The 21,140-nt window shown below is 36.2% G+C and overlaps 1 protein-coding gene across 9 annotated transcripts in view; it reads right to left on the reverse strand.

The window, feature by feature from the left end:
- The window catches only part of LOC5570333 (coronin-6), a 69,853-nt gene that overhangs the window by 8,053 nt on the left and 40,660 nt on the right, over window positions 1-21,140 (reverse strand). For all 9 annotated transcript variants that reach the window (XM_021843793.1, XM_021843797.1, XM_021843792.1 and 6 more), the window contains exons 3-4: window positions 11,327-11,449; window positions 792-1,643 (exon numbers count right to left, since the gene is read on the reverse strand). In XM_021843793.1, the coding sequence (XP_021699485.1) occupies window positions 792-1,643; window positions 11,327-11,449 (975 nt within the window). The remainder of the gene's footprint in view (window positions 1-791; window positions 1,644-11,326; window positions 11,450-21,140) is intronic.

Genomic DNA, 21,140 nt, shown 5'->3' on the forward strand with positions numbered 1-21,140 from the left:
ACCATCGAGTTAGGGAGGTATCGAGTTACAGAACACAAAACCAATGCAACTGCGATCAGCTTTTACTATGGTTCTCTAACTCGACATCGAGATACGGAATATCGAGTAAGGGAGAGTTAACTGTATGTCGCACGAATGTTTTTTATAGCATTATTGGAATGACCACCTCCCTTGGGTTCCTGAAGCATGTCTGGCACAATGAACGGATTATCGAATTGAATTAGTTAAAATTTGAAAGATTTGACACATCGTATTTTGGCAGAATTTGACCACAATGGAATCCGAAAAAACTCAAATTTAAATACGCGAAGGTTAACGGAATTGAATTTTGTTCAAGGCATTTCATAGATGGCAGTAATGGGCGGTACAGCAAACAAACAGTTAGTTAAAGATATAGAAAAGGTGAGCAGAGCATCATGCATAGTAACAATTAGCAAAAATAAAGCCATTTAACACATATTTTGTTTTAAATATAAAACACATGGGAAGAATGCGATTGACGTAATGCAGTAGTATTATTAAATGCTGTTATTTACCGTAGGTTCTGTGAGTTTAAACTGTTTTCCGCAGAAGAGGACCAAGACTCGGACAGAAAAAAAGTAAAGAAATCAGATATGGTTATCGATCTGATTCCTGAACCATTAAGCAATCACAAGCATTTCATGAGGCAATGAAGCGCATGAATCTGCTGGATGATATCGCTGATGAGCAGCTATGATGGAGTCCTGTCCTATTCGTGCGTAGTCTGCATTGTGGTAGACATAACTGGAAAGCAGAACCGAGATACTTACTTTTAGAGATACTAACTGAGGATCTGCATCCGACCCGGAGATCCAGTCTTCCGCTGATATGGACGCCTCATCGGCGAGCGTATCCGGGTAGAGATCTTCCTGAAATAGTTCGCTCTTCCGAGGCACAATCATGGAGATCACCTGACACAGGCCACTGTTGTTGAGTCGGTAGAATCGTGCTAGCTCGCAAGTGCTGACGTCACATCCTCGCTTAGGCATCATACCGATAGCTCGCTGGGAGTCTGGTGTCTGGAACTGATTAATGTAATGCACAAATGGTTGCTCTGGTGTCACTTCGAAGTAACGGATAACCGAATCGCCTTTTCCGCACAGATAGATCAGATTCGTGTCCGGGTCGTACAGTGGGAACATCACACCGTTCGAGGTGTCCAGGTCCACCATCACAATAGGGTCACCCAAAGCGTCCGGCGCTCGTAGAGAATACTGTCGTTCCGAGGATCGATTGAAGCCAGTCGTAAAAATGAGTCCATGTCGTAAAAATATTGCACGTGTCGCCTTCGATCCTTCGTGTGCAATAGCCTCGGTGAGAATTTCACCCGACCGGGGATTGAGTATGCGAATTTTCTTATCCTTACATGTGGTCACCAGTTGTGACCCGTCCCAGTTCCAGCACGCGCTGTAGATCGTGTCCGGATGGCATTCAATCCGCACCAGCACTTCACCTGTGCCGACGTTCCAGATCACGATCAGGTTGTCTGATCCGGCTGTGAGGAGGACGTTTAGGGCTGACGGATGCCATAACACTAGGCCTACCCGTCGCTGATGGTATACCAAGTCTACCACGGGCTCGGTTATGGTTCGTGTCAGTCCACCGTCTGGTATTTGCCAAACCTGAAAAGCAAAAGAGAAAATAATATAATCTCGTCATAAAAACAAATATTCTAGTCTGTAAGTTAATGGAATATGTACACTTTTCAAGTTTCTATTCGATACGAAAAAATGATAACCAAAAATTATTTTTTACTGTGAAGCTAGACCGGAACTTTCAGAGAATACACGACAGTGTTATGGTTAGGTTATACATAATTGATCTATTTCTTCATCTGTTTCTTTACTTTATCGTCGTCTCATTTCTTTGTAAATTCTGCCGTAGATTTCACAAACCTTCAATCAGTTTCTTCACCAATTTCTTTTGAACTACTCAAAAAAATCTTTTAAGAACTTTTAAAAGAGTGTCCTGGTGCTATTTTAGATTTCTTTTAAAATTATTCTGGAGCTTCTTTCTAGTATGTTTTCTGCATGGTGGCCAAACATTCGGGAAATACGAGAAAAAGACGGGAATTTCATTTTTAATTGGAATTTCATAGTTTCAATGAAGTCTCTTTTTTAATGGATGGTCTTCAGTTTCTTTTTTTAACCAAAATGGTCTTTATAGTCACTATTTTCATTATCCATGCAGTGAATTCTGATTTGAAATACTTAGCTAGTAATTACAGGGATCATTACAATTTCATTTTTCCTGCTATTTTTACTGGAATTCCTTCGTGAATACATCCATACGGTTTATCTCAAGAATTGCTTCAAAATTCTTCCAGGAAATCTATTGAGAACTCTTCTTTGTTAAGGAACTCAATGAATCCGACCAACGATTCATCAATTAGTTCCTCCACAAATTTATCTAGAAATTTCAACAACATTTAAACCAAGAATTAAAAAATTTCAAGTAATTTTCCAAGTAAAATATCTATGGATTCTTCAATATTTCATTTGAATGTTCACACCAGCAAATACTATAGCAATTATTCCGACCATTTTTACACAATTTTCTTCAAGGATTCTGTGTTTCAATGATTTTCTATAGACAATTCAGCAGCATTTTATCCAGGAATACAGTTGATTATTTTCTACAACCATTATCTTACAAATCCATCTAGAAAAACATCCATGACTTCCTCGAAATCTAGAGAGTTTTTCAGAGATCCTCAAAGTGAATTCATCAGGAATTTCTACAGCAGTTTTATATTATATGTGAAATGAGAGTTAAAGTCATATATTGCATACTTCGTGGATTAGATGACAAATAAGTTTGTTAAATCATACTTTAAATTTCATGTAAACATAAATGAAAGGAGTGCACAGATTGTTGGATTATTTTTTGGATGGAGTCTTGGAAAACTTATAAATTCCTTAAATTTCTGTCAAACTTTCGCCAAAAACTTTTTAAGGATTCAGAGGAACTCAAAACATATATCTTAGGTGATTTTTTTTGAAAACAACTCTGAAGGTATCGTGCAAAATTCCCCCAAATAAATTGCCGCCCAATCGCTGTGGCATTTTACTTTGAAGAAAAGCCTCAAGTTATGCTCGAAATAATCCGTGAAAAGATGCCTGGAAATAAATCCAATAATTAAAGGTATGTGTAGTACAGTGTATATCTAGAGAACTTCTTGAAAGGGTTTGGGAAAAAATCGTTGAGAAATTTCTAGAGTAATAAAGAATAGCATTTGGAGGGATTCTTAGGATTATACTCCGATAACTCTTTGCGGTAACACTTCAAGGAATCACCTGTGGAAAATTACCTCTGTATCTTTTGTGTAAATCTTGATGAAATGCTGACAATATCTCAATAGATTATCAAGGAAGATCGCAGAGTGAATTTCTTGAGAAATTCCTTTGACGTGCTTAGGAAAAAATCGGGCAAAATGAGATGTAATACTAGGAGTATTTATTGAATACAAACTTTTGATTAAATTCATTCATTATTTTCTATATGAAATCTTGATAAACAACTGTAGAATACATACAAAGATTCTCTAAATAAAGGTAAGAATTGATTGAAAAACTTCTTAATGAGTCTTAGGAGAGCTCCCCAACATGGGCGGAAATAGCCATCAGACTTGAGGGGGGCCACGGCCCCTTCTCATGAGAGTTAAAAGTCTCAAAGGATTTAGATAACTTAAAATGCATGTTTCGATAATATTTGTGAACCGATTATAGTAGCGCACTTTCCTACAGAGGACGATCAGAACCTAAAAATCGTCCAAAACCGATTGACCAACTTTCTTAGATACCAAATGTCACTTTTATGGAAAATAGTAAACGTATTTAAAAATTTATTTTTTCGTTTTATATTGCCAAGATGACGTATTCATCCCAATCTCATAGATCTCGATAGAATACAAGGATTTAAAAGTAGACTATAATCAGGATTTACCTCTTCAATTCGATTTGAACAAGAATGTTTGCAAAGTTGTAAAACAAGATAAAGATTTATATGTATCAGTTCAATTAAGGTTAAAGATCAATGTAAAATTCAAACCTCTTGAAGCGAACAAGTAAAGAAAATGCTGAAAATATGGATTATTGTTGCTCAGCATTTCTATAGCGAATGATTCATTTCTCTAAACCTCTCGAAACCAAAATTTAAATATAGGATTGAATAATACCTTTTTTGTTAGAGTTAAAAACTTTAAATCTCAAAGCTGCTTGGCCAGTGTTGACCAGACTCATTTCCCCGAAATTCGAATTGTGAAGCCATGAACTGTTATAACTGTGCGTTGTATTCCTGAGATGGAGGGGGAAGTGGTTGGGCTTGAGTGTTGCACATGTTATCCGACAGTTTCGATCTCGGTGGGCCGCAATTCAAGTTTCGGTGAAATGATTCGCACTCACTCACTCACTCTTTTCATTTCACCGAAACTTGAATTATGGCTCTCTGGGATCAAAATTGATCGATTTTGTGTGCAGTACTCAAGCTTAACCATCTGCTTTTCTATCTTAGGAGGATAGAGTATGGTTGTAGTAGTTCGTGGCTTCGTAGTTCGGAAAATGCTGGCTACCATTATATAGAAAGGATTGAAGATTTTTGACGTTGGATAACGTCCTTCGGCAACATATGGGGGTACAATTTCAAAAAACGAAAAATTGAGTATGTAACGAAAAATGGTCAGGTTTTGACCGCTAATAACTCAGCCATTTGTCTATAGATTTTCAATATTTATACATAAATCGATCGGAAATTTATCTACGCGTCGATTCAAATGGAGGACACTATTGATTATTGGCAACAAACTATTGAAAAATTGTAAAATGTTGACCCCTTTCTTATCTAACCAATCACGTTCAAGCACATTTTTGGGTTCCGCTTCCCACTAAAAAATCGCACCGGTCCTGCTTCTTCCCTCAGTCTTCTTTTTGCGGTCGGACTGTGAACACGGTCGGGCGAGTCATTTTCGCTTTGCGTTTGCTTCCGCCGTCACAGTTCAATTTGTGTCGTCGGAAGAGGAAGACGCAAGGTTGATTTGCGGCAGCGATGACGATGGCTACTACTGCGAACTACTGCCGCTCGGAAAAGCGTCCAAGCCGTCGTCATCGCCGCCGTAAATTTATCCGCGCTTGCAGATTTCGACTTTGAATTCAGCATCGGTGGTCAAGAAGCAAGCCCGCTAGGAACGAAATACCACAGGCCCTCTGAGTTGCTGATCCGAGGAGCTGCGACTAATCGAGCGTCGGACTTGTGAAATCGCTCAAGATTTTAAGAGTGAGCATCGTTTGCAGATTTCGATTAATGCCCGGTAATCCACAACCCGTTGCTCTTGTGCGCCTTCCACGTCACGTCATTTAGCTGGTTCGTCGTATAAGCAAATCGGCGCTTTTTAGGGCCATCAAATGTGTTGAAAAGAGTTAAAAGAATAATATTTCCGACCTTATTAAATCTTATATTTTGTATCAATCTCACAGATTCATACAAAATTTAATTTGTCATGAATAGTTGAGGGCACGACAATTTGATACTGTATTCGCGGACGCTGCTGCAGTGCCGTCACAACATTTCACAACGATTGTAAAATAGAGTGGCATTTCCAACAGCTTCTTAGACTTGCCATATTTTATGAGAACATATGTCACAAAATAGCGACATATTTCGAATGCTTCTGAAAAGAAATTCTCATTGAACAATTTTCATAATTTTGGCACCCATGGATCAGAAATTTTCCTTCATACAAAAGAAAACTATTGATTATCAATAGCTAACCATTGAATATTGGAAATCTTTCTATGAATCGACTTCAATAATTAAAACTATTGATTTTCATGAATAAACTATTGAAAAATTGATAAATTTCAAGGCATGTCTTATTTTCCATGGAAAAGCACATTTTTCTTGTGTATTCCTAGCACAGACATCATTGCTCGATATCTTAGCCACTTTCGTCATGCAAAGGGAAACGCCCCTTTATGTCTTCTTCTTACTCCTCTAGAAACCTCTAGAAACCTTGAAAATTGCTGTCGGAGGAGTGAGCAAACCAACGAAAACAAGGAAGCACAAAATTACCGACCGCATTTCGATTTAATCGTCTTCGGTAATCTTTTGGTGTGTTTCTGTCTAACAATGGATTGACAACCCAGTTCGATCGACGGTGACTAGCCTCAACCGTCCTTTTCAGGACGACCATTTCATTTTGAAAGAGTTGTGAGAATTTTCCACCGTGAAGAGCGCATTACTGGTGATTGGATGTGATTGATTCAGATTTTGGTCAGTAATTTGCATGCTAAATATTAATTAATCAATTGTGGCCCTGTAAAGGGTTGTTGTTTGAAATTGTGCTTCAATGCAATTTAAGCGCCTTCGTCACGGATACGACGAGCCAGCTGGATGTTCGGCATGATGGTGACACGCTTGGCGTGGATCGCGTACAGGTTGGTATCCTCAAACAAACCGACCAGTTAGGCCACGCTCGCTTCCTGCAGGGCCATGACGGTCGTGCTCTGGAATCACAGATAGGTCTTAAGGTGACACGGGAGACCGTGTTATTTTCCCTATCTTTTGTCTCACTCTAACAATTATCATCAAAACTTTGCAGAAGCAAATCTCTAGTTTTAGTGAACCGATTAAACTGAAAATTTAATGGGTTGTGCACTACATATATATAATGTTTGTGATACATTTTTCGCATCGATTATTGAGTGGTACTTGAGATTAACTTTTCAAATGGAGAGGGTGATTAAAACACCGTCCCGTGGCCTTAATCAAGAAGTCCTGATCGATTTCACCGCCAGCAACAACGATTGCTGTGGCGCACAAGATTCGCAAACTCTGCACCTGTTATGATGTGGAGCTGGGCTTGTCAGATGATTATGGTGATATTTGAGCTGCCGAGATCACTATAATGAATTGTCGGGCACTACTGGTTTGCCTCTACATTTCTCCGGATACCACAATGAAGCAGAAGAAGTTCCATGCCAATCAACGTGACAGGTAACTTCAACATCGATTTGTGTAAAGAGGAGTACACAGAGTTAGCGGACTTCATGGACAAGAACCTCATCCTAAAACTGGCTTCGGAATCCACTAAAGCAACCAATCTTAGTGGATCATGAATAGACCTAACGTTCAACCGGTATATTTGTTTGGAGAGCAAAAGTTACCGCTCATGATTCATCTTCCATCGACCGGTTCTATCGGTGTTGAAGTGTTAACCGAACCAACCAAATAATAAAACTCAATGTCCACAATAGATCAGAATTGACATGCAACAAATAGTTTGAAAATTGATTAGATATTTTGTCAATATCTAGAAATCTTTCATAAGTTCGTGACGGTCCTAAATCAGGAATAGAAGAAGCTAACGTTATCCAACGTCAACTTGGCGGTCGTATCTCGGAAACAACCTCTTACTTTTTTTTGTATTCAAAAAAAGCTGTCGTCGAAATAAATACTATACAGTGAATTTTCAACATATTTGCTATAATTTCACTGATTGTCTTAAAGGAACTTTTGCCCCACCAGTGGGGCTGTCCGAAACATAAAATACCGACACTTTTACGACAGACATTTTTTTTTTTCTGTTCGGAACATAAACCACTGCGACCAATATTTGATCTATTGTAGTATATCCCGTGACCTTTGTGTAGTGCATGTCGTTTTACTTTGTCACTATCGAGAAGTGATAAAGCATTCGGTTTTCTTACAGTTGTAATTCCTAACTTGATCACAGGAAAGGATTCTAACTGAAAGGTTCCTACCCTTCGAAGAGTGTGGTGCATGCACTCTCCACAGGCGCGCCCCTTTATCAGGCAAAATCGGATCCCTCGATAAAGCCAAGAAATTACACCGATATTGTCCATGCATCAGAATCCTAGTTCTTACTTCTTCAAACTAGAGAACAAAATAAATAAAAGATTAGAAAACAAATTGTTGAATTCGACTCATTTTTTCCTTGTCTCAAGATCATTCTCGGCAACTGGGAAAACCGAGACTTGTCACTTTCAACAAGACAGACATACTAATGGCCGGTACGCTGATCATAAGTACTGTGCAAAAGGATAGTACAAGAAACGGTGAAGGAATGATTCCGCTACCGAAATTACTTGAGCTGTACGCTGTTGATAAGTAGAGCTGATTTCATAACGTCGGTAACGTCTGCTGTACAAATCAAATGGAGCTGTCACTTTTCCGTACGGAAAAATGTGACGCTCAATTATTCCGCAAGTAAAAGTAACATTTCGCTTATACTGAATCAGCTGTCAAAATTACTTTGGTAAAAACGAGAAATTTTACTTGAGCGCTTTACGTTTCAGGTGCATACCACGCATAAGGCTGGTATCTTAAACTTATTTTACAGATAAATACACACTAACTTTTCATCAAAAAAACTGCCCAAAACCCAAAAAAAAAACATTTTTTTGCAAAACTAAGTGAAAATGTAAAATATTGGTGACTTTTTTCGCACGATCAGACAAATTTCGCTAAACTTGAAGATAATAGATAATAGATAATGTATATGAATTTGGAAAAAAATGTAATTTTCTCTGCGGGCATCTATGGGTCGAACTTTTGCCCCGCTGATTCGAACTTTTGTCACACTATGGGCCAAAAATTTATTCCAAGCAATTACGTAGTAACTAATACACCTCAAAGCATCCTCATGATGCTTAAAAACGCCCATACATAAAAAATCAAAGAAAATTTTATCCTTATTATTCCCATGCAATGGAAGTTTGACCAAAAATCATAGTTTTTACGTCAAAAAACAACAAACAGCCATCATTTTCAAAATCTTAAAAGATTCTTACGATATTTGTAGTGAATATCTCTTACTTGAACACTGTGACATTTATGGGCTTTGGTTTGAATTGAGCTAGAAATCTTGAAAAGAAAATCTTGTCCCACTCGAACTTATTCCCGTCTCTCTGTCTTGTAATGTCCAATTTTAGGCTACTAAAAGAAATCCGGCTGGTCTTGAAATATAAACGTACGACTGAGAACTACATATTAACTGAAAAATTCATGACTCATGCTGGAAAAACAATTAGTTTTTATACAGTAGATAGACAGATGTAAAAAGGTCCTCTTACAAATGAATGTTTCATTGGACTTGGTAAAATAAGGAATCCGAGCCAAGAGAAATTTATGAATGGTGTAGCAGTTAGAACACACGCTGAGGACATTGATTTTTTGGTTATTTCCAAAATAGGGTGACCAGAAAAATCGCGACTCTGAAAATTTTTTCCTTCAATCATGATTTTTGGAACGCTTGACCGATTTTCAATTTTCATGGACGAAATGAAAGCTGAAGATTTTGACTTTTCAAGAATAATGTAAAATTCTACAAAAATTGTTTTTTTTACATGAAAAAAAAAAATCAAATATTTATGTTTTTTCGTGTTTGGAAGGTTTCGGGACCAAAGCGTTTTATATTTTTTTTCTGAAAATTTGAGATCTTAAGCTTTCATTTCATAAAAAATATTGGAAATCGGTTGAGCTGTTCGAAAGTTATGATTTTTTTAAATAAAAAATCTAATGCGCTGAAACCTACAGTGTGTGCCTATAAAAAGCGACTGATTTTTTATTTTCAAAAAAATATACCTCAAAAACTAAAAAACATACATCGCTTAAAATTTGACAGTAAACGTAAAAATTTAACTTAAAAAAAATGAGAACAGCAATAGCTCCCGAGGCCTTCAAAACACAAAAAAACGAATTTTTTATCATGTAAAAAATAAAAAAAAAATTGTGAAATTCCATATTTTTCTTGAAAAGTTAAAATCTTCAGCTTTTATTTCGTCCAAGAAAATTGTAAATCGTTTAAACGGTTCAAAAGTTATGTTTTTTTTTTTAAATACAAATAATAATAAAAAAATAAAAAAATCCAAAAACACGTGTATCCCTATTTCGGATAAGGAACAAAATAGCAAATTTTCACGAAATTCGGTGACCCACTAGATCGGTTTTTCATGGAATGGCTGAGCTTGAAATACTTTCAGTAATGATTGCTGTCAGATGACCTGCAATAATTTTCGCTCTTAAGATGATTATAAAACGAAGTCAAACTTTGAATTTTCAAGTGCACAAGACTGGAGAATCTGACAACAGTTCGCGTTAAAAATTAATCAAAGTTTTTGCCAATGGGATAAATTTTCAACGCGAAGCGCTATTTGGTTTTCAAGTCTTGTGCTCTTGAAAATTTGAGGTGTGACTTCGTTCTATAATCACCTTAATGTAAGTACCGTCAAGCTACCATTCACCGTGCATTTAATAAAAATTTGCACTTCAATAAATTATATAACTTTTCCAAATAATTTGATGCGTACTAGAATACCACTACGTAGCGTGCAATTATATAATAATTCAGGAAAAAATATAAAACTAGAGTTGGATAACAAAAAATACTCTAAAAATATGTTTAAAAATGTCATGTTAAGGTCGCCTCGTACCGTTCTATGTCACCATTTACCGTGCACACTAGTGCACCATTCACCGTGCATATAGTTTTCGCCATGATTTAATTTTGTATCTTGAATAAACGTTGGTAATGGAGCAACTATGTTGCTAGTAGTGTGCGCACTCATTTTTAAGAGTATTAATATCTTTATTTATAATAAAAACCATAAAAATTTTAAAAATTTACTAAATAAATAATTTTTTATTAAAATCGTTCTAGGAGGTTTGACTGTATTGTCCAAACCATTTCATATTCACACAAACACTCAATATGAAGTTTTTTAATCACGACATAAAAATAAATCTAATATTACCGAATAATTTCAAGCTTTTTACAGTAATGCACGGTAATGGGAACCATACATATTGAAAAGGGTCCATTTACCGTGCATTTGGGTTTTGACTGAAACACAATAAAAAAATTTAAATTGCATAAAATTTCATTGCTCATACGATGAAATACATCTAACTAGTAGTATCCACAGTGTAAACTTGTTGAAATTTTGAAAAATTTCATACTCTAACGTTAAAATGAAAAATAGTAATTTTTGGCGTTTCTACTAAGAGTGTGGAAAAATCTCATTATCAAACAGAATTCACATGATTTTGACTACATAAACTAGGTTTTTCAAAATGCTTTGTGACAAAAACTACTTCATTTTATCAGTTTTATCTTATTTTGCTGACAAAAGAATAATTTGTGAAAATTGTATGAATATTCTGTAGGAATTTGTATATGTGCACGGTGAATGGAGCCCGCACGGTGACTGGTGACTTAACGGTATATCAGTTTGTTAAGACAATGAAAATATACAAACTTTATTTGTTTTCAACTTCCAATGAAACATACCTTGACGACACAGTCCTCTGATCCGGAGGCGATCACATTATCGTTGTGTGGACACCAGGCAATGTCTAATACAGGTCCTTTGTGTCCTCCGACCAGTGCATGATCAGCTGCGATACGTCCAACCTGAAAAAAGAATTCAAATAAAGGATCTAATTAAAAACGATGATCAATGTCAGTAATATCAAATACGCAAATTCGATTGGACTTTCAGACTTCCTCTTTCTTTCTCTCGTCCTTCAAAGTGATCTTTATAGCAACCTCAATCAATATCTTTCCACCTACGATCTACCTTCGAAGGGAAATATGGGAGGAAATATTATGGACATACGTATTGCTAAAAATAGTTTTGCGCACGATCACCGTCAGTTTGTCTCGCACAAGACGACGAGGGTCATGTTCACTAACCTATATCGCTCGCTTCGACTCAGAAGTCGTGTACAGTGGTTCAGAATCTGAGTGCCTCTCATGGAAATTTGAACACATTTAGGTAAAATTGGCTTCTTTAGGGGTATCCAGTTTCTTACATATTCTGAATTTAATTTAAAAATTGAACTAGTATCCAAAGTTTCACAGTTTTTCGTGACCTGGAACTATTTTTAAAACATTTTTGAAATTAGTATGGAAATCAATTTTAAATCAACACGCGGGGTAGGGTTGAGTTGAAGCATTTTGAAAGTTTTTTTTATGATTTAATAAGCCACGTATCAAATCGTAAAAATGTAGTGTATTTGATCATAAATCCTTCACAATGAAAGCAATACATATGTTTGCCCTTCAGACACGATTTTCTTGATTGTGAATTATATAACAAATGACAATTATGCTTGAACCGGTAGTTATGTTTTGAAATGCTGATTTTCTTTCGACCTACTGGAACAGTAGTGGCAATGATTTTTATTGCAAACTGTTTTTTTTTATTAAAAAATAGCTTCTTAAAAATCATTACTTTTAAAATCCTAGCTGAGCTACTGGCCATAATCATTTGATTAAGAAATCATCAAAAACATCAAATAAGTTAGGTTAAGTAAATTGAAAACGTTTTTTTTTCTCTTATAAGCAGGTGAAATCAATTCACCTGTAAAAAATCTGAACTGCTACGGCAAATGAAATGTAATATGTTGTTAACAAAATGTTAATAAAATATTAAATTTGTTTTACCAAATTAGGATGATAGTGTTGTCTAATAACACAGATATAAGAAATGAATGTAATGTTTGAAATGATACTAATAAAGACAAAAAAATCAAAAACGTCAAATCATAAATTCCTGATTTTCATAAATAAATTTGTTTCGTGCGTCACTGATTTATTCTGTCTATTAATAAAAATGGAATGGTGTCTGTATGTCACGAGTTGGTTTGAGAACGAGTCAACGAATTGACTTAATTCTAATACATAGGTAGTTGGTAGGCAAAGACAATATCCCTTGAACTTCGCCACAAAGAATCGGGTTGAAATTTACAAATTTGCTTCAAGAAACAAAAATCATAAAACAAAGTATTAACTAAGATCTAATCGAATATATTGATTCGTGCACTGAATCACACATTGCGACCACTGTGACAAGGAATTTCTACGTATGCAAACTCCGAGGAAAACTCGCTTCATCACCGTCGTCGCCGTAGTAGGCCCTGTTCTCGACGATTTTCCACGTTTGACCTTAAAATTTCGACAACACGCGCTGGCGCATTTTCTTCACTTTTGACGGTTTATCGTTTCGCTTGGGTGACTTTGAACCTGTTCGATTCTACGCCCTAATGGTCAGGCCTGAGAGACACGCGCGCACATTGGACGCGTCCCATCGAACGATCTTTCTTCTCTTTATGGATTTATAAATGCTTGTTCGGGGTGCCGAAAATAGATCCCACAGCCGCGTCCCTTTGCCGATTCTTGCCGGCGTAGGAAATATTTATTTTCGTATTGTGACTACCAATAAAGTATGGGTATAGGAAACGCAATCGTTGAATTTCTTTGCGTTCTGCCAAAAAAGACCACGTTTCTTGTTTATTTACCAAAAATAAGCCTCGACGGCTGGCATACGCGAAACGAAGTAGGCGTGCATTGGAGATGACAGGGTTTTAATCTCTTGGCACCTGGGACTTAGCAAGGTATTGTAGTGTCGGATTACGTTATTAAAAACACGTCTGTCTAGTTGAATCGAATATCAAAACATGAGCTTTTATATTTCTTGGCTACTATGATCTATGACATTACAAATAGCATTCTTGTTCTAGTATGCTCAACTTGTGCACGTGCCCGATCGTACAACTCCTCCTTTTCATCATATTTTTTAGTCTTCATGTAAATAGTTCTACACCGCAAAACCTTTGTTAATATGATGTGGATTCAAAGGCTCAGTGCGTAAAATAGATGCCATAAGCATGAAACCTGTAAATGGGAAAAGAGATTTATTTTGTATACAATTTAATGCTTTGCAATACTTAACTTCGCGTCTTGGCATTTTCTTGTTTTCTTCTTTCATATCCAACTCCGCCTGATTGCTTTAACTCATGTAGGGTAGTTACTAGAATTATTATTTTGATTTATCACATTTCTCCTCTTTTTCCCTTCATTTTTGCACTGAATATTCATTTTTTTTATAAATTATAATAACTGGTTCCTACTTATGTACACAATTTCACGTAATATAATAAAAAAAAACATATTGTGATTTGTATCCTATCTATCGTAATGGACTGAGTACACAATATCTTTTTCCTTGATTTTAAACATCTACTGGATTGACTGGTTTGCTAAAAACATCTTCCTGGTGGTTGCAAATTGAAGAAAGTTCTAATTTCAAAACACCTTAATGTGAAAAGCTTGCTAACAAAATCGTTTTGATATGCAGATAATGTTACATATTTAACGTGATGATTTATGATGAAAATCACTTCAAAGACCAATAATAAATATGTTTAGCTAAATCGGGACACAGTCGTAACACTATCGTTAAATCTGTTCAGCATTCTACTGCTTTTTCAATGTTTCTGTTTTTGTCGCTATTTGAAGCCGACCTAACGATTTGCGTGCTTTGATGAATTTATCAATGTTAATGTGTTTATTAATTCAGTATGAAATACTCTTACTTGAGCCGAAAATGTATATTTTTATTATTTCTTTATCAGAAATATTTTCAGCCCACGACTGGTTTGTCTCCAAAATATAATTATACTATTGTTTTTGAAACCAACATTATTCAATGCTCAAACGAAATACTTGGCTGACTAATAACTTTTATTTATTTCCAAATGTTCCATAATTTATATAAAAAATAGTTTTCTTCCAAAGTTGTTTATACTCTCTGGACATCTAACTTGAATTAATACATAGAGAATTATTAAACTTTAAAACATGAATTAAAACCCTAAGTACCTCAAGCTTTTACCCTGTTTTTGTAGGGTTGCGTCCCAACTAACTTAAAGCTTGCTATTTAGCTTAATATTTTTATGAGCAGTTCAAGTTATTAACTGAGAACAAGAAAATGTCAAAGCTGAAAAGATACTCTACCGGAGGGATTTGAATCTACGACGCTAACCATATTCTAATCTTGCAAAATAGCACAGCTGTTCATCGCTACGGCCCCATACCTTAACCAATGGAATGATTGAAAACATAAACTTTTATTCTTAATAAATTCTCATTTGCATATACACGGATTTCTTCTCAAACTTAATCAAACAATTGAAAAATCATCTGGTCTCATCGTCATAATTTTATGAAAGTAATATTCACATCCACGTCATATCTTATCAGGAAGGTAATCGGTTCACATCATGGCTGTTGCCCTCGTTAACAATCAAATTTCCGCTACCACGCAAATACTAATCTCAACATACAAGTTCACAAACGCAATAATTCATAGCTCTTCATCAGCGTAGACAAATTGCTATATTGTTGGTACTAAGTGGAACTAACTCTATAAAATAACTACATTATTTTATAAACAGCATTATAAAATATCATTGCATAATAATTTCAGATCACATTAAGGCTGCTGCCAAAACCGAATGACGGCTACTTAGTCTTAAGGCTTGTATTTTCTTTTTCTTGGCACACAGTTGTTCATATGCAAAAAAAGCATTGTTGTTTACACGCACCAGTTTGTATGCAAACTAATCTTATATTCTTTGAAACACCATATCTTTTAACAGAATGTACACAATAACCTCTGAATAAATAGAACACAGTTTTTCCTCTAAATCACACACTTTGACTATCAATAACTATCATCAATAAATAAAACGCACATTTTCTCAAATCATTTATTGCCAATAAATAAATAGAACTTTTTAGCATACATTTGCCCTTTCGTAATTACAGTAGTTCCTCAAAATATATTTTTATTTAAGTTGCTCGTTACGCAAGTTGTACAGTAACCATTTCAGTAATAGTTCAACATTGCTCCCAATGTCACTCAGTTGTCTGCCATGAACTTACATTAACTGTCATTAAGAAATCTGAGCATAGTTTATTTCCCAGGCAAATAATTGCCTTCTAACAACAAGCACACAGTCGCGATCCTTGTCATACAATAACCGATCTATAAGTAGCACACAGTTGCTCTCGATAGAACGTATTTGCATTTCGACAATAAGCACACAGTTACGCAGCATAGCACACAGTTGCCTTTCAACAATTAGCACACAGTTACTCTCCATGGCACACAGTTGCCTTTCAACAATTAGCACACAGTTGCTCTCCATGGCACACAGTTGCCTTTCAACAATTAGCACACAGTTGCTCTCCATGGCACACAGTTGCCTTTCAACAATTAGCACACAGTTGCTCTTCATGGCACACAGTTGCCTTTCAACAATTAGCACACAGTTGCTCTCCATGGCACACAGTTGCCTTTCAACAATTAACACACAGTTGCTCTCCATGGCACACAGTTGCCTTTCAACAATTAGCACACAGTTGCTCTCCATGGCACACAGTTGCCTTTCAACAATTAGCACACAGTTGCTCTCCATGGCACACAGTTGCCTGTCAACAATTAGCTCACAGTTGCTCTCCATAGCACACGGTTGCGTTTCATAAAGTAGCACACGGTTGCTTTTCAACAATTAGCTCACAGTTGCTCTCCATAGCTCACGGTTGCGTTTCATAAAGTAGCATACAGTTGCTCTCCGTGGCACACATTTGCCGATCAAAAAGTAGCACACTGTTGCTCTCCATGACCCAGTTTTTTTTTAATTAACACACAAATGATTTTCTTGAGACACAGCTGGCCTTTTGAATACTAGCCCAGAGTTGCCCTCTATGACACACAGTAGGGCTTTCAATAGTTAGCACACAGTTGCTTTCCACGACACTTAGTTGGTCTTTTAGTAAATAGCACACAGTTGCTATCCATAACACATAGTTGACGAACCAAGAGTAGCACACGGTTGCTCTCCATGAAACACAGCTATTTTTCAGTAGAACACAGTTGCCATTCTTTCCGCTTGTTTTTAAATCCAGTTCACAATTATTTTAAACTATCAAACTGCTGTCGTGCATTAAAATATTTCTTAATTTGTATTTTTTTCACAACGATAAGCATTGTTTCAATAGTTATATGCAATATGCGAACCAAGGAAAATTGTTAACATTATTGGCAAACTCATGAGGATTTTTCAAGTGAAACTATGATTTGCCATGCACAAATAAATATTTAAAAATATTTTCCGATAAGATCTGTAACTATACCATTTTAATATGATTCATGATAATATGCTATATAGAATAAGTTAATATTATGTATCATCTCTCGCTTTAACAACAACAAAACATGCTCTCTGCAATTCGTATGTCGTTCTTCATTCATATCTTTCATCTCAATATTTTTTTTAAATATTACTCTTCATTTTAAAACTAAGCATCCATCAGTTAAGTGTAATAAATAATGCATTCTAAAACGTCAATACTCCAACTTACATAAAAACGAAGAAATATCAAAGAAAGGTGATTTTACCTTGAAGAAACCTTTTTCACGGTTAATAACAATTGTTCATAAGAGTTATACGAAGTATTGGATGAAAAAGTTCTTCACATAAATAACACCAATTAATCAGTTTTCTACTAGTCCACTATCGTGGAGTCAAATATTGATTATTCGATTTGCTTTATGAGATACAAATTGCACACATATCTTTCTAAATAGTTCATACACTCCATTCAACTAACTTTATCTTGCTTTTTACATTTCCATTATATGTAGCTATTTATTTATTAACTTATGCAATCACATTTGCTCAAAAGTGATTTACTACGTTCCTCAACCTTTAGCATGACACAAATGAAAACTTAAGCCTTTAAGTGAATCGGTGGTCTTAGTCATTTTGATTTTTCAATGTGCGAAACACTGAAACTTATTATATTTTTTTAATAAAGTTGGTGAAGTTATCTAGATGCTTTGATAACAATTGATTACTATGTATAATTCTAGTTATCACCAAATCAAAATCTTCAATCAATTTACTGACGGAATACATCGTAGTAACCACAGCATAATTTGAAAATTTTCGTAATTTCATTCTCCAAGCATCTGTCATAAATTTCTTATGCATCTACGATGTGTCAGACCAGTAAGGGAATTCAATAAATATTATAAATTCAAAAAAGGTAAAACTTGTATCTTCCATACCGAAGCCAATTGATTTTCCCAATAACATTTCCTTGCTGTTGCCATTGTTGAACGAAATAACTCTGGTAAGAAAAACCTCACTTTTCGTACACAGTACTAACGCTGTGGTTCTGACCGTAGTCAACCGCGTGACAACTGGCAGATTAAATAATTCTGAGACAAAATCCTTACTCTTACCCCCTAATGATCAATAATTTGCCTTCGTTTTGCCTGCGTGACAGCATTTTGGATGCACTGCAAACTTATAAATATACGTACATACCTCTACCTGTTTGTCCATTCTATGTTGACGAGCAATTTGGATACAAACCATCGGGCTTTTCCATCACCAATCACAACGTAACAACAAACGGATTCAAATAAACATAACCATTTTCGCGGCCGATAGGATATATTTTCTTCTCTTTCATATCACTTCAATTTTCTCTTCGTCGCCAAAATGTAGTGTCGGATTACGTTATTAAAAACACGTCTGTCTAGTTGAATCGAATATCAAAACATGAGCTTTTATATTTCTTGGCTACTATGATCTATGACATTACAAATAGCATTCTTGTTCTAGTATGCTCAACTTGTGCACGTGCCCGATCGTACAGGTATGAAAAACGTGACAATTGTAATTAGGCGGGATTGAAATAGCCGAAGAGGTGATGCATGTGATTTTATTAGACGTCTAACGAATATTTGGGTCAAAGTCAATAACTTTGGTGAAGTATTGAAGAGTGAATAGTGCGTATCGTGCTCTCGTACTGTGCGTACACAAATTTTGTCTACTGACGAAAGCTTTGATGATACAAACCAGTACTTATCAGTATTATTTTTATACCGTAATCCGGGGGAAAATTGATCAGTATTTTACAACTTTTTCTTGTGTTATTCTTTTAAATTCAAATATTGTCAAATAAATTTCGACAAAACCAGCACTTCAATCGATCTTTATCAGTTTATGTAATCGACCTTTCATAATCCTCAAAGCCCCGGGACAGACCTTTCATTTTCAATTGACTGGTGCTCAGGAGTAAATAAGTTTAACGAAATGCGGTTTTCACTACGATCGATGGGATGAGTTAGACTTCCTCCGAGTGGTGTTTTCAAACCGGAAGTTCAAGTCTGGACATGTTTTTCAACCGGAAATAAGTGTTCCCTAGTCACATATTTTATAACTTTGACAACGGAAACCAATGTTAAACGATAAGTTTTAGCTAGTTTTAGACATTATGTAACGGACCAAGGCATGAATACACTATTTGGTTTATTTTCTTGCATGGGACGAAAAACGGAACTTGGTTCCGGAAGTACTTTATGAGTAGGAGCCGAATGCAAAGGAACACATGTAAATTTGACCTGAAGCAACATATGCGGCTACTTGAATGTCATGAAATCATCTCAGTAAGCCAATGCAAGACATCAACTCTCAATATTGTCAATTGTACCATATGACCAAGGCTGGAATGTAGGGTCACTTCCGGTGAACCAGGAGACAAATATGGATGAAGCTCAAAACTAGGCATGCGACTGCTCAAACTTCATGAAATAGTCTCAGCGTTGCTTTAAGAACATGCTTCTTTCCTATATGGACACTTAGACCAGATTGTCAAACGTTGTCCGAGTGCTGAGGTCACTTCCGGTGAATCTGTAGACAAACATAAATAACAGGTAAAACTAGACATGTGACCGTTCAGACTTCATGAAAGAACCCCAGCGTAGCTGTAAGAACATGCTTCTTGCCTGTATGGACACTTCGGACAGATAATCAGACAATGTCCGGATTTTGAGGTCACTTCCGGTGAATCAGAAACAAACATAATTGGCAAAACTAGGCATGTGACCGCTCAAATTTTAATAAATAACTTCAGCGTTGCTATAAGAACGTGCTTTTGTTTGTATTGTATACTTGTATACTTCGGCCCGATGAACAGACAATGACCGGTTTCTGAGGTCACTTCCGGTGATTCAGGGAACACACATGAATAATAGATAAAACTAGAAATGCGACTACTGAAACTTCATGAAATAACCTCAACGTTATGGTAAGAACATATTTCCTTGCATCAATCAATACTTCGGCCAGATAACCAGAATATGAGCGGATTTTGAGGTCACTTCCGGTGAATCAGGAGATAACATTTGTAATATGCACAGTTGTGTTCAGAGTCATAGTAGTGGAAGCCAATTTGCAAACAAAATGCTCAACTTTGGCATGCTGTAGCTTTGTTTCCCTATAAGCAATCGGCATGAAATTTTGGCAGAGAACTACAAATATACTTAATTTCATTATCACAAAATACTCCCATTATTCTGAGCGATTTCACCGGATGCTTACATTTTAACCGGCGGTGTGAAAAATTTCATATTGTGTGATAATAAAATTAAGTACATTTGTAGTTATCTGCCAAAATTTCATGCCGATTGCTTATAGGGAAACAAAGCTACAGCGTGTCAAAGTTGAGCATTTTGTATCAAAATCGGCTTCCACTATTATTATTCTGAACACAACTGTAAGACCAGACGTACGACTCCAATCTTCATGAAATAATCTTAGACTAGCTGCTAGAACATGCTTTATATCTTCATTGATTTTTCATCAAGTTGAATAGGAAAAGACCGAATTCTGTTGCCACTTCCGGTAACACAAAACAAACATGGATGAAGCTCTAAACTAGGCTTGCGACTGATCAAACTTTATGAAATAACCTCAGTATTGCTTTGAAAACATGATCCTTGCCTGTAGAGACACTTCAGCCAGACGACCAGACAATGACCGGATTTTGAGGCCACTTTCGATGAACCAGAAGACACACATGAATAAAGTATAAAAAGAGAAGCGCGGCTATTCAAACTTCATAAAATCGCCCAAGCTCTGCTTTGCTGTTTGCAATTATCAAATATAGTCAAATACACAAGCAGGGGCCCAGATAGCCGTAGCGGTAAACGCGCAGCTATTCAGCAAGACTAAACTGAGGGTCGTGGGTTCGAATCCCACCGGTCGAGGATCTTTTCGTGTTGGAAATTTTCTCGACTTCCCAGGGCATAAAGTATCTTCGTACCTTGCCACACGATATACGCATGCAAAAATAGTCATTGGCATAGTAAGCTCTCAGTTAATAACTGTGGAAGTGCTCATAAGAACACTAAACTGAGAAGCAGGCTCTGTCCCAGTGGGGACGTCATGCCAGAAAGAAG

The sequence above is a fragment of the Aedes aegypti genome, chromosome 2, assembly GCF_002204515.2.
Source record: "Aedes aegypti strain LVP_AGWG chromosome 2, AaegL5.0 Primary Assembly, whole genome shotgun sequence".
NCBI lineage: Eukaryota > Metazoa > Arthropoda > Insecta > Diptera > Culicidae > Aedes > Aedes aegypti.